The sequence below is a fragment of the Festucalex cinctus genome, chromosome 11, assembly GCF_051991245.1.
Source record: "Festucalex cinctus isolate MCC-2025b chromosome 11, RoL_Fcin_1.0, whole genome shotgun sequence".
Lineage (NCBI taxonomy): Eukaryota > Metazoa > Chordata > Actinopteri > Syngnathiformes > Syngnathidae > Festucalex > Festucalex cinctus.
In genome coordinates, this window is record NC_135421.1 from 19312818 (window position 1) to 19326905 (window position 14088).

A 14088-nucleotide genomic window follows, 5' to 3' on the forward strand; every position below is an offset into this window, starting at 1 on the left:
GCCCCTCACCGTGATGCCTTCATTGACTGTCCGGATTGAAAGCCACCACGTGGAAATAATTAACGTGTAAAAATTGTAAAACAAATAAATATCTGTATATCAGTCAAACTCATAAATGTAATAAAATAGCTAGTATGAGAGTAGTAATTGGTACAGGTTGCAAAACCATTAATCCGTTCCAGAAAACTACCACAATTTCTTTGTTTGTTTTTAATGAACAAAAACAGAACAGTATTGTATAATATATACATAAATACAAGAACATAACACAAGCTAATGTAAGTAAATGTAATTTTGAGTAAGCACAATTAACCAGAAAGTCACACACTACATTGTACATTGGAGTGGGACAGCCTAGTCAAGATTCAGTCGGGTTGATGGGCATGGTCACCTCCAAGCTCCTTGGGACTGTTTTCATTTAGCATTTGTGTATTTGACTCTTTGTCCCAGTAAGTAATTGGCCGAAAACGCATGAGTAAGCGTTACTTTCAATATATGAAGCTTGCTCATAATTTCAAATTCTTTGCTCATGAAGCAAAATAAATCTACACAAATTGAGCCACTCTGAAGCAAACTGTATGCGCCTTGGCTCTATTAATTTTGAGAAACACTGAATTGCCATGCACAAAATCTATAGACATGTAAATAAATGTGAAGACTTCAAACACCAAAAATGATCTTGAGGTCTGCCAGGGAGAGTTTGGCGACGGCGCTGCCCGTTCCCGATAACACGCTCTGGGCCAGCTGCTTCTTCTTGGCCTGCAGCGTTGAGATCTTCTGCTCCACCGTGCCCTCGCACTCGAACCTTCAAGCAAACCTGACGCTATAGAAGCTAAATACTTAAGGATAACGTGAGCATCACCTTTACCTGTGGATGGTGACATCTCTCCTCTGTCCCACGCGGTAGATTCGGTCACAGGCTTGGTCCTCTAAGGCTGGGTTCCTGTCAACCATTGCCAAATCTTAAATTAAATGTTGAACCAAGGACTTTCCAGCAAAACATACCAAAGTATTAGGGATATGTTAAAAAATATTACATCCAGTAATACAAAAACCTTATGACAAAATTTTCAATGAAAAACAAAATGTAAGGCAAAAAATACGAATACAGACAAATAGAAAAAGAGTAAAAAAGTAGTATAAAACAAAAAAATATAAATGAAAAATAGACAAAAGTACACATTTATATGACAGAAAAGGGGGCAAATACAACAATCGTGATGATAAAATATAAAAGTGCAGCGAAATAGTGCATAAACTAAAAAAAATATTACATTAAAAGGACACTTGACTCAATGAACAATTTTCAGCAGTGAAAAGTGAATATTTTGTCCAGAACAAATTTGATAACCATTATATTTAATGTATAATTAATGCATTTAAAAAGTAATTTTTTGACTTGCTGTCGTCTGATGATGACGTCACCTGTGCTGAGGAAGTAGGTAACGGCCAATCATGGCTCACCTGTTTCCTGTGTTTGATCAGTAAACTGAGCCATGATTGATCACTACCTACTTCCGCAGCACAGGTGATGTCATCATCAGTCGACAGCAAGTAGAAAAAAATACTTTTTTTTTAAATGTATTAATTGTACATGAAAAATAATGAAGTTACCACATTAATTATAGACAAAATATTAACTTCTTACTGCTGCAAATGGATCAATAAGTCAAGTATCCCTTTAAAAAATATATTTGACAAATACATAAAAGACCAAAAACATTAGATGAAAAGTACACATCCTGATAACAATTTTGGCTAGTACATGCTAAAAGATGATGTAATGGCCGGAAAACATGTTTAACTTGAAATGGTCACCAAACTTCAGACTGTTTTTATAGGATTGCTTTCAAACTTTTTGGACATCGAGTGACATGGAAGGACCATTCCAAGTGTGTTTGTAGTTCAGTGTAGATCAATGATTTAAGAAGCATTCACAACAACTGTTATTATGGACATAGAAATCTCAAATTCTTTTTGGAAACGTCCCGTTGACTTCCCAGCTTACTCACCAGTGCATATCCATGAGGAAAAGGTGATTCCCACCCACGAGGTTGAGGCCGACGCCGCCGGCGCAGAGTGAGACCAGCATCACCTTCCACAAGAAAACAAACATTTGGAAAACAGTAATAATAATTAAAGCTACAAGCCAGCTGCCCTTGCAAAGTCATGAAACTTCATTTCCATGCTTAGCCCACACACTATAACAAAAACTAAAATGCCACCATTAACAGGTAGTGTCACCCATCGGTCTTGTATGCATGCTTCAATTTCAATATTTCAAATAGAAAAAAAGTAGAGGACTACATCACTTTGACCTGGGACTGGTCAAATTAATCCTCAAAATGGCAGCTTAAAGTCAAAATGGTAGACTTCCTGTGTATTTTTGAGTATGGCTTCTTGAGATTTTATGGTTGGGGGGTCCTCATGATCGACATGCTTAACAAATTTTATGTTGCTTAGTGATACTGGATTCACAGGCTAAATTAAATATATATGAAAAAAAAAGGTGCCCTGGAAATCAGCAAAAAAATGACCCTACATTGCCACTTCAAAGCAAAATGGCTGACTTTTCAGCCATGGCTCCATATGGATGAGTCACCTGTGGCCCTCTGGGGTTGGTGTTGAATTCTTCCACCAGGTCCATGCGACGTTTCGGGTTGACGGTTCCGTCGATGATGCCGTAGCGCAGGCCGATTTGCTGCAGGTGGATGGCCACGATGCGAAGCATGCTGGTCCACTGGGACACGATCACGCTGGCGTAACAGAGAGTTGCATAAGTCTTGCAGAGTATAGAAGATTAAAAGTGGTTACAATTTCAAGTTCAACCACAATTGGATGGGGAAATAGGTCTGAAAAGTGAAACAGACTGCAATTTTGCATAGGCTTAGCCTTGAATAGGAGTGATGAGCACCTGGCTGCTCAAACATAGCCCTTTGTTTCCAATTACAAACTTTGGAGTATATTTCCCCCATCAAAATATCGGGAGAACTGAAAGTGATACAAATTTTGGGGGCTAGATAGCACCTTACTTTCTTATTTTTGCCTCAGCGTTACCTTTTCTGGTTGTCGCCCTTTCCTCGGACCGCCTCCAGCTCAGAGACAATGGCGGAAATCTGTCAGGAAATAAAAATGTTTTCCATAATTGTATTAAATAATAATAATAATAATAATAAATTTTATTTGTAACGTCCAACTTTAAATCTACAAGAGACCTCAAAGTGCTACAATATAAAAATGTTAAAACAAGAAAATCTAGGTAAAAGTCACAGGAACACATAAAACAAATGTATAAATTAAAATGTTTTTTTAAAAATAAAAGTTTTAAGTCAATTTTTAAAACCATCGATAGCCTGGATAGCCCTGAGGGTGTTGCAGATTTTTAATACAAAAGTGCAGAGATCATTTTTATTTTGCTTCCAATTGCGATGAATTCCCTAGTAGGAGTTTAGCAAAATATGAGCTCTGCAATTGACTCAAAATGGCTGCTTCAAACCAAAATGCCTGATTTCATGTTGAATTTCCGGCATGGGTCCCTTGAGACTTTTTGGTGCAACATTGTAGTGGTGCCCCACCTTGGTGCTCTTTCTGCCCTCGTCAAACAGCCGCGAAGGAAAACGCGTGCCATTCAGGCCCACTGTGTCCTCGGCGGGGTCCGACGGCGAGGACACGGACGTGAGTGACAGAGCGTTGAGCTGCTCCTCCAGGGAGAGGACCACATCGTCGCCTTGCAACTCTGATGAGTCCAGAGTCTGAGCCGGAGACGGAAAGAAGTGAGGACACGTGCCGTGCGGTGCCGTGCGTGTGTGCGTTTACCTTCTGGAGCAGTGATAGGTGACAGCAGCACTGTCGCAGGCGCAGCAGCAGTGACAGGATGTGGGCGGTACTGGCCGCCTGCTGAGGTTGTTGGGTAGAGGACATGGGCGGGTCGGATTGGGGTAAGGCACACTCCTGGGATCCTAAAAGGGAATAGGAAAGAGGCGCACACATTTGTATAAATAGGGACATGCACACACTCAGGTAATAGTGAACCAGGATTATGTGTGGCATACTTATTTAAGCTTTTCACTTAATATCTCGACAAACTCACATCATGTTTCAGTTTCATTTTGTTTTTTTAAACTGAGTTGACGCCTCACCTTTGTCAAAAGGATTGGAAGCGGAGGTGTTCCCTCCTTTCACGTCATTCCCTTCGTGCCTCTTCAGGTAGTTCTGCAGAGTAGATCTACAACCAAAAAGTCAAGTCAAGTCAAGTAACGACTCGTTTTGCAATCCAAAAGAATGGTAGCATCCGCGCCTCCAATTTGGAGCAGTTGAGTTTTCCACACCAACATACTTATACGTTTTGTTTAATGATTTTTTTTTTTTTAATGCTCGACTACATAAGGCCTGCGATTGGCTGGCAACCAGTTCAGGGTGTACCCCGCCTACTGCTCGAAGCCGGCTGGGATAGGCTCCAGCACCCCCACGATCCTTGTGAGGAGTAAGCGTTTTAAAAAATGGATGGATGGATATACAAGGCTTTAATGCCGCCTCTCAACTGCAGAGAAGGGGTGAAAAAAAATTGTAGTAATTACAAAAACTGCCAGCAGGTTCTAAGCAGATTTGTGAATAATGATGAAACTTAACTGTATTCTAATGCTAATTACTGCAAAACGGAAACAGATAAAAATATACTTTTCCTGATGAAAGAAAAGACTAATCTTTCTTTTGGTAGGTTTCATGTTTTGATAGCAATAGGACACATTATTCTGTGGGCCTTGCAAAATCAGTCCAAATCCAGTAAAACAGCCGGGAGCGAATAGTGGAAAAATGGCTGGGAGTGAATGAGTTAATGGTGATTCAAGCTTTGGTGCTGCACCCCCAAAGCTAAATGGTAGACTTCTTATGCCTTTTCCAGCATGGCTACTTGAGAGTTTTTTTTTTTTTTTTTGTGGGTCCACTCATGACTGACATGCTTACCACATTTCATGCTGGCATGCTGATTTTTAGTAGCAAAAATCAAAATCTGTAAAACACTTTGAAGGACTGCTACAAATGGCCAAAAAATAACGTTAAAATGGTTGCTTCCAAACAAAATGACAGGCTTACTGTAACATTTACAGCACGGCTTCTTGAGATATTTTTTCATAGACATGGCTCCCAAACTTCATGTTGCTTAGGGAAACTGGCTTTGGGGGCTGAAATTTCAAAGTAATATTCCTCAAGTTACCTATATACCTCAGCCTAAAATGGTCACCTCAAAGTAAAATGGTGGTTCTTGAAACTTTTTTGGGTGTAGACATCAGTGTTGCCAACTCCCTAATAAGGAAAGTAGCTATTGGCTGTCCTAAAAGTGGCTAGAAGTCCCTCTGATGCTAATTTGCATAATTAGTACCAGTAATTTGCATGTCATTGTACTGGACACTGGAGGAGAGAGGAATAACACTGGAGAGGCAAAAAGTGAGTAAAAAACAAACAAAAAAAACCATACCCTAAAGAACACCATAAAAAAAAAGTCCCTAGATTTGTCCCTAGTCACTTTTGACAAAACAACAACAACAACAAAAAAAGTCACCAAGAAGCTTTGGAAAGTCGCCAGATTTAGCAATAAAGTTGCCAAGTTGTCAACACTGATATAGAAATGCCTAAACAAGTATTCTACTTCACCTCGACTGGGCAAACACCACGTCATAGACCGCTTGCTCGTCTGCAGACAGTTTCAGTTGATGCACCTTACAGGTGCGGTCGGGAAGCGCCACCTGGTGACCACACATTTACTTTTCTTTTGTGCTCTGAATTTTGAGAAATTTCCCGCAGGCCTGTCTATGTAAAATGGTAACAAGCTCCCATACCAACGGTTTTCCCGAAGAATCCTGCTGGTCTTTGGTACGTCGCAACAGCAGAGTCCTGGTCAGGATGTTGAGTCGCTCCCGGCCGCGCTTGGACCCGTTGTCCACCTGCGCCTTCCATAGTTTGTACTCGTCAAACGGAGAGCAGCGAAGAAACCTATTAAAGAAAACATGGGATTTGACATGGTACGTTTACAATGCAGACAGAGGCGGAATCTGGATCAGATCTGGATTACATTTATTGACATTAAAGCTGCAGATCAAGTAAAAACATCATCAAGATCAGATATGGATTAAAACGTGCTTTGACATTGACAGTGCATTTTGTTCAAACTGGATTAAACTTGAATGTCACATCCTGTCCAATGTGAACAAAATACAAAACGCAGTATCGAGCGAAGCTGAGTTCAGATTTCGTCTAGATTGCGCAATTGACTTAACACTCCTATCTGATTGACGCATAAATTAACCATGGATTATTATTTTTTTTTTTCTGATTGCCTTTTGCTTTCTCTTATTTCCTTTATGAAATCAATTTCAGACCAAATCTGATCGGGATCGCACATTCAACAGCCGTCATTTATAGCTGATAGAAGACACAAGAAACTTGTTATGAACAGTAACTCCTGACAGGTGCAGCTCAGATCCATATTAAAACTTCAATAAAACATTGCAGGTTTGGATCATATAAACACAATTCAGATTTACGGTTCTATCTATCGCAATGTAAACAAAAGGTAAACTGCAACATCGGACCATGTTTTAATCCAGATCTGATCCAGACTCTGCATTTGAGCTTTATTATTTAACACTTTCATTTTCTTGACATTGGACTTTCCATGCTTGCTGACAAATTGATCAAATCCAGATTAAACAACAAATTCGGGGACTCTTTACAATTGTGTTTGGGGGAGGTAAAGATGCTTACTTGAGCAGGGAGTACATGTCCAGCAGGTTGTTCTGGATGGGAGTGCCGGTCATGGCCCAGCGGGCGGCCGCCCTCAGCTGGCACACAGCCATGGACTGCTGCACCTTAGGGTTCTTAATGTTGTGCGCCTCGTCCAGGATCACCCGGGCCCACGCCACCCGCACCAGGGGACCGCCGCCCACAGCTGCTGCTGCCTGATGAAGAGGATTTAGGTAACTTTAAGGGAGTATTTCAGTAGATTTAAGAGTATTTATGCAACTTTAGGGTGTATTTGAGTGGCTTTAACTCGTTTGCTCCCAAAAACGTATAATTACATTCTATTTTAAATGTTTTAAGTGTCCCAAAGACGTATTTATACGTTTTTATGTTTGTTTTGTTTTTATGCTAGAGCATACAGAAGGCATACAGAGAACGGGTGGTAGTAATTACAAAAACGGCCAGCAGGTGGCAGAAGAGTATAAGAGAGCAATCAGGGCCAAGTTGAAAACAAGCTGATTTGTGAATAATGATGAAACTTAGCTATATTCCAATGATAATTGCTGCAAAATGGAAACAGAAATATACTGGTTTGCTTCCTGATGAAAGAAGAGACTCCAATCTTTCATTTGCTAGGTTCCATGTTTCCTTGCAAAATCAGTCAAAATACCCTTACTAAACATTTGAGGGGGCTTGCTACAGTGAAAATGGCTGGGAGTGAATCAGTTAAGAATATTTAGGTCACTTTGAAGAAGTATTTACGAACATCCAGGAGTGCTTAGGAGGCTTATTGTAGTTTTGGAATTTTTGATTTAGGTTAGTCTTTATTTTATTTTGAGTTGTATTTTTTAAATGTAGTTATTTTTAATTAGTTTTAAGGGTGGTTCTGTTTGTTTTTTTATTAGTTTTAGTTATTTAATAAATGCTTAGTTTTAGTATTAGTTTTAGTTTGATTTTTTTTTTTTTATGTGTATTACTTGTGCACAATATTTAAAAACACCCTGGGAGTGACATCATCTGAAGGTGCTTTTCCATTGGCTGCTGCGAGATGAGATAATTTCCGTGTGACACACTTTTAAACGTCCTTATTCCAGTTAATATCAAAATAAATCTACCTAAAAATCACATTTAAAATCATCCCCAAAGGCTTATGCATTAAACTAATTAGCAAAGATGAAAACGAAAGCCATTTTTGCTATAATTATAGTTTTAGTTAGTTTTGTTAACATAAAATGTAGTTTCAGTTAAGTTTTCGTTTTTATTTTATTTCATTAACAAAATTGTTTTTTGAATTCTAGTTTTATTTATTTTGTTAGTTTTAGTTAACTAAAATAACCTTGGTGCTTAGGTCACATCGTACATGAAGACTTGGGCCTACATGAAATCGAAACACACTGTAGTATATTTCATAATTAAATATTTCACACACCACATGATTGTCCTCCTTGTTGGGTTTGTCCGCCTCCTTCTGGCCGGGTGCTTCCCTGGACACCAAACTGTACGTGGTCACAACCACGTCGTGTTCGGCCAGCCTGACAGACACGACAACCATTCGTGAAGTCACAATTGCATTGCTTCTGCATGTGTTTGTGTGTGTGGGGGTGTGTGTGTGTGTGCGAGCTCACACTCTGGCGTTCTTGTTGCGATCGGGTCCGTGGTACAAGTACACGCTGAGCCGGCCCGTCTTCACGTGTCGCTCAATCTCCTTCTTCCAGTGGTGGACCAGCGAGGCCGGGCAGATGACCAGAGTGCCTTTGGATGGCACCGCTCGGCAATCTGGGCGGTATTTATTAGTAATTGAAAAGCCAAATGGAATATGAAATAATTATGCTCAACCTGTTTAAAGTTGCCATATCAAAATCCGGTTTACACCAGGTTTAATGCATAAAAAAATGAGCCTGTGATATGGTTTACGTGTGACATCTATACGGTTTGTCGATTGTATTCAGCAAGTGATAAAATGGTGAAAGGCTTGCAAAATGAGCGTTTGTGGAATCCGAATTGACCAAAAAAAAAACATCAGTTTTTATCCATCTCAGGTGGCAGCCATTTTTTGCATCTTTTAAGCATCTTTAGCTTATTTAATTTCATTGCATTTGATCTGCAATGCCGCACTCACTTATATAATGTGTTTTAAATGCATTTCCAGTAGGGATCTAACAATAACGGCAATATCATGATATTGCGATATTAAAATGGGCACAATATTGTCGTCATCATTGTCACGATAGTAAAAGCAGCACATCTGTAAAAAAAAAAAAAAAAAAAAAAAAAAAAAAAAAAAAAAAAAAAAAAAAAAAGTCAGGTTGATTTCCATTTGTGCAGTACTAGCACAGTTTAATTTTCACAAGGCATGTTTTGGCCCTTCTATGTTTAAAATTCACACGAATCGGGGAACTTAATATGCTTGTGAACCATTAGCAAGTAAGTGCCTCAATATTTAGTGTTATTAGAGATTGTAGGTTGTTTATATGCATTGCTGTTATGTACAAAAGCACAATAATGTGTTTTTTTTTAACAGTATAAGCTCACTTTTTTTTTTAACAATATTGTGCCCTTTTTTTTTTTAAATATCGCCAACCTCCCCACAATATCGTGATAATTATCGTACTGTGACCCCACAATATCGTGATATCATATTGTGATGTTTGGATATTGTTACATCCCTACTTATTTGAGAGAAACTTTACCAGTTTTTGACAGCCAACTCTCCTGCTTCTTCTCCTCCACGTCCTGCTCCTCTTTTTTCTTGTCCCCGTCCTCTTTAGCCTTCGCCTTGATCTTCTGCGCCAGCATGAGTGCGATCATGGTGAGCGTTTTTCCCAGGCCCATGTCATCCGCTGAGGCGACAAATCGAACGCGTTAAAAACAAAATGAATTTCATCATGACAACACTACATTTGCCACCTTACCCAAAATGCCTCCACATGGATTCTGCGCTTCCCTCCAGAGCAGCCAGGCCAGAGCTCTCCTCTGGTGGGGCAACAACGACACCTTGAGCCCCTTGGGGTCCGGCATCTCAGTGTCAGCAGCCGGGCAGGACTCCAGCGACGCATGCAGGTGGTCGATGGCCTTGCATGTGGCGTTCTTCACAGCCAGCAGACGGTTGTCTGTCATGCGGCCGCCGTAGAAGGCCTGATGTGCTACAAGACAACTTAGGTTATTTTGGTTACTTAAAACTAATTAAAAAACTCAACCAGTCCAGGTTGTCTCCGCCTACTGCCCAGAGCCGGCTGAGATAGGCGCCAGCACCCCCTGCGACCCTTGTGGGGAATAAGCGGTCAAAAAAATGGATGGGTGGATGGATGGATAATGAAAAAACTGAAATTAAAATTCAAAAAACTTCGTTAATGAAATAAAATAAAAATGCTTTTTAAAAACCAAAAACTAAAACTAAATTTTATGTTTACAAAACTAACTAGTTATAAAAAAAAAATGTCCTTTGTTTTAGTCTTTGGTAATTAATTTAAAGCATGAGCCTTTGGGGATGATTTTAAATGTGATGTTAAAGGGATACGTGACTCATTGAACAATTTTCAGCAGTGAAAAGTTCATATTTTGGCCAGAATTAATTTGATAACTTTATTATTTTTTTAAGTACAATTAATACCTTTAAAAACTATATTTTCATCTTGCTGTCAATTGATGATGACATCACCTGTGCTGAGGAAGTAGGTAACGACCAATCAGGGCTCACCTGTTTTCTGGGGTTAGTCAGCAAACGGAGCCATGATTGGTCGTTATCTACTTTCTCAGCACAGGTAATGTCATCATACGTTGACAGGAAGTAGAAAAATGACTTTTTTAAGGTATTAATTGTACATGGGGAATAATGAAGTTATCACATTAATTATAGACAAAATATTAACTTTTTACTGTTGAAAATGGGTCAATGAGTCAAGTATCCCTTTAAGTATTTATTTTGATATGAACCGGAGAAAGGACGTTTGAAAGTGTGCCACACAGAAGTGATGTTATCTAGCAGCAGCCAATACAAAAAGCACATTCAGATGACGTCGCTCCCATGCTGTTTTTTTTTAAATTGCGGACAAGTAATACACATAAAAAAATAAATAAATAATAAAATAAAAAAAATAAAAAATAAAAAAAATAAAAAATGAAAACTAACACTGACACTTACTAAAACTAAACTAAAACGAAGCATTTATTAAGTAACTAAAACTAATACGAACTAACAGAACCACGCTGAAAACTAATGAAAACTAAAATTAAACTAAACTAAATTAAAATTCCAAAACTATAATAATAACCCTGGCTGCAAAGCAAGACAGGACACCATCAGATTTTCAGACAATATTATTGGATATTTTAAAGGATTTAATGTTTTGTTTTTTTAATTTCTACACATTTGCATCTCTTTTTGGGGAAAGTGTCATACCTTCATGCATCTGGGAAAAGCCCTGACTCGGCTGGTGGTGAGATCCTGGGGCAAGAGGGGCCGGAATCAGGATGGTGTCCCCCGGGCGGCTGAAGGGGTTCACGACCTGGCTGGCGGCTGGCGTCTCGTCGGCGGGAGTGAGGTTCAGAGACTCCAGCGCCGCCTCCAGCTCTCTGACTTGAGTTCTCAGACGCTCGCCTTTGTCTGGCAGCGCCGCCACGTTCACTGCCGCCAGGGTGGCCTTGAACGCATCACATGGCAGCGTAAACATAGCAAGGTTTTTTAATTTTATTTATTTTAAATGAAAAGACGTAGTACTGGCTCACCTTTTTCTGCTGGAGCTGAGTGGACAGCATGCTGTGCATCCCCTGGGGGTTCCGAAGCGGACCTTTTATATTGGAGGCCGGTTGAAAGCCAGGGTAGGAGGTCAGGGGCTTCTGGATAACGGCGGCAGTGGCGGTTGGGTGAGTCTTTTGAGGGGGCTTTATCGACACCAGCACCAAATCTTCATCCTCATCCTCATGATATTGTTTGCTTTGACGGGGTCTCCATTGTGCGCCGTTATGAGACCCTCCGGAGGCAACCATTTCGTTTTTGGGCGCAGAGGTAGTGACGCTTGCTGTGGAGGAACCGCCGGAGGAAACCATTTCACTTTTGGGCACAGATGTGGAGGCACTTGACGTTGGTATGGAACCTTTGGAGGCGGCCATGTTGCTTTTGGGCACAGGCAGGGAGACAATGGAGGCGGCCATATCACTTTTTTGCACGGACATGGAGGTGGCCATGTTGTTTTTGGGTTTAGAGTTGGTAACGTTTACTGTTTCAACAGAGTCTTTACAGGGGGCCATGTCACTTTTGGGCACAGATGTAGAGATGCTCGTTGCTGTTACGGAACCTCCAGAGGTGGTGATGTTGCTTTTGGGCACAGACATGGGAACTCCGGAGGTGGCCATATCGCTTTTGGGCAAAGATGTAGAGATGTTTGTTGCCGCTACAGAACATCTAGAGTTGGCCATATTACTTTTGGGCACAGATACCGAGACGCTGGAGGTGGCCGTGTCGCTTTTGGGCGTAGAAGTGCTCGGGGGAGGTTTCTTATCAATAGATTTTTTCTTCAGCTTCATCCCTGCTGGAAGATGTTTACCTTTGTATGTGTCAGCTGTGATTGGCCTATCTTGCCCCTCATCACCATCGTCATCATCATCATCATCATCTTGTTGTGCTGTACTTTTCTTCTCCAAGTTGTCTTTGCTCTCACTCTCTCTTTGCCCCTGTGATTCTCGACCCACTTTTTCCGGAGCCTTGAAGGGGTTTCGCACTGGTGGAAGACAGGAAGCTTTTGCCTGTTGTGTACACTTATTCTCTTCCTTTTCTGGCTGCAAAATGATAGACATTTGTGACAGTTACCATTTACGTTATAATTTTGATGAGACAATATACCGCATGCCAAGAAATCAAGCTCTTTTAAGTAATCAGGGCTAATTTTCAGACAGTAGAGATCACATTTACTTACACATGTACAAAGAGTAAGTGTCACATATGTTCTTACCATAGACCAGGGCACATGTCCACACCATCGTTGCCCGGCTTTTTTACCCTCAACGCACCTGTAGAACAACCTAAAGCATAAAAAATGTCATTATATGAATGTGGGCGGTACGGTGAATGACTGGTTAGCACATCCGCCACCCAGTACTTAGGACTCGGGTTCGAGTCCAGGCTCCGGCCTTCCTGGGTGGAGTTTGCATGTTCTCCCTGTGCCTGCGTGGGTCTTCTCCGAGTACTCCGGGCTCCTCCCACATTCCAAAGACATGCGTGGCAGGTTAATTGGGCACTCCGAATTGTGCACAGGATTCACAGTTGGATAACTTCAACAATTCTCTTGAAGTAAGGCCAGAAATGAGGAGTGGCTTGCTTCTCCAAATTTGTTCCTGTCATCGGTAATGCTCTCTGATTTCGGAGGTGCTTTGCCAATCGCCACACATACTGCACATGCCAGAAACCACCAGTACCTGTAAGCTCAACAGTCAACCCACCTGTTGCACTGCTGCTGCTGGCTGTATGTCAATGCTTGGAGCTCCACCACGGAGTCTTCATGCTGGAGGCAGTGGGAGGCCGGAATGCTGAGGATGGATGGATGGATGGATGAGTCAGATGAAAATTAACAACTTCAATTCGGTGTAAAAAATAATGTACAGTATATATAATACTAAGGAGACACCCCAAACAGACCTGGCCTCTTTTCTGAAGTCACAGCCACGCTTGTCCACACACATGTAGAAGCTTTTGCCTTTGCTTGGTCCATCTTTCACGCCTGTCTTGAGCATACATATGCCTCCTGAGAGACAACACAACGTTAATTGTGAATTAAAGAAGGTATTTAATGGAAAATATTTAGCACGTATTAACATGTCTATACAGTACTTTTATTTTAGGCACCTGTATTTTCTTTAACAATGGGCTTTTCATTTCTTGTACATGAAGCAATATCGAAGTAAGCATGTGAACCATGCAGCATAAAGATACAAAGAAACCCCAAAGACAAATTGTTTTCCAGACTGTTTCATTCGTCTCGCCTAACTACTGAAAATTCCACAAGTTACTATGTTGAGTAGCCCAAAAACACACATTATTTCCTAAATAATTCGTATTTTAACGACTTACCGTGGACATCACACTTAATTTTGTCCATAATTGACTTAATGTGTCCTCGAGCGCTTGGAAATGAAACTTTCGTTTCATGTAACCGTTTTCGTATCAACCAATCACAGGCTTACTTAAAAGGGCTTTACGATGTACGCATTTCAGTATAAAATTTAATCTCCAAATGTCATCAATTCATGCCATCGACTTTGCAAAAGAGCCAAAACACAGTACTTATTAATTTGTACTTATTGTAAACTATACTTTTAAAATATATTTTATTGGTTAAATAGAGGTAGTTATAAACAAAA

General features: G+C 40.5%; 1 protein-coding gene across 2 annotated transcripts; it reads right to left on the reverse strand.

Annotated features, from left to right (window-relative positions):
- Positions 1–209: 209 nt before the first annotated feature.
- ttf2 (transcription termination factor, RNA polymerase II) lies at positions 210–13940 on the reverse strand. 2 transcript variants are annotated; one of them, XM_077537575.1, is made up of 21 exons: positions 13799–13940; positions 13367–13472; positions 13171–13257; positions 12684–12753; positions 11461–12510; positions 11135–11375; positions 9648–9878; positions 9426–9575; positions 8361–8511; positions 8165–8267; positions 6760–6953; positions 5835–5988; positions 5650–5741; positions 4140–4225; positions 3817–3959; positions 3576–3752; positions 3058–3116; positions 2603–2756; positions 2013–2095; positions 869–943; positions 210–805 (listed from the first exon to the last, which is right to left on the reverse strand). In XM_077537575.1, the coding sequence occupies exons 1-21, from the start codon at positions 13824–13826 to the stop codon at positions 661–663; spliced, it is 3579 nt and encodes a 1192-aa protein (XP_077393701.1). In that variant the 5' UTR covers positions 13827–13940; the 3' UTR covers positions 210–660. The 2 variants fall into 2 exon arrangements, with proteins under 2 accessions (XP_077393701.1, XP_077393700.1); XM_077537574.1 differs by lacking the exon at positions 13799–13940 and adding an exon at positions 13574–13693.
- Positions 13941–14088: the final 148 nt, after the last annotated feature.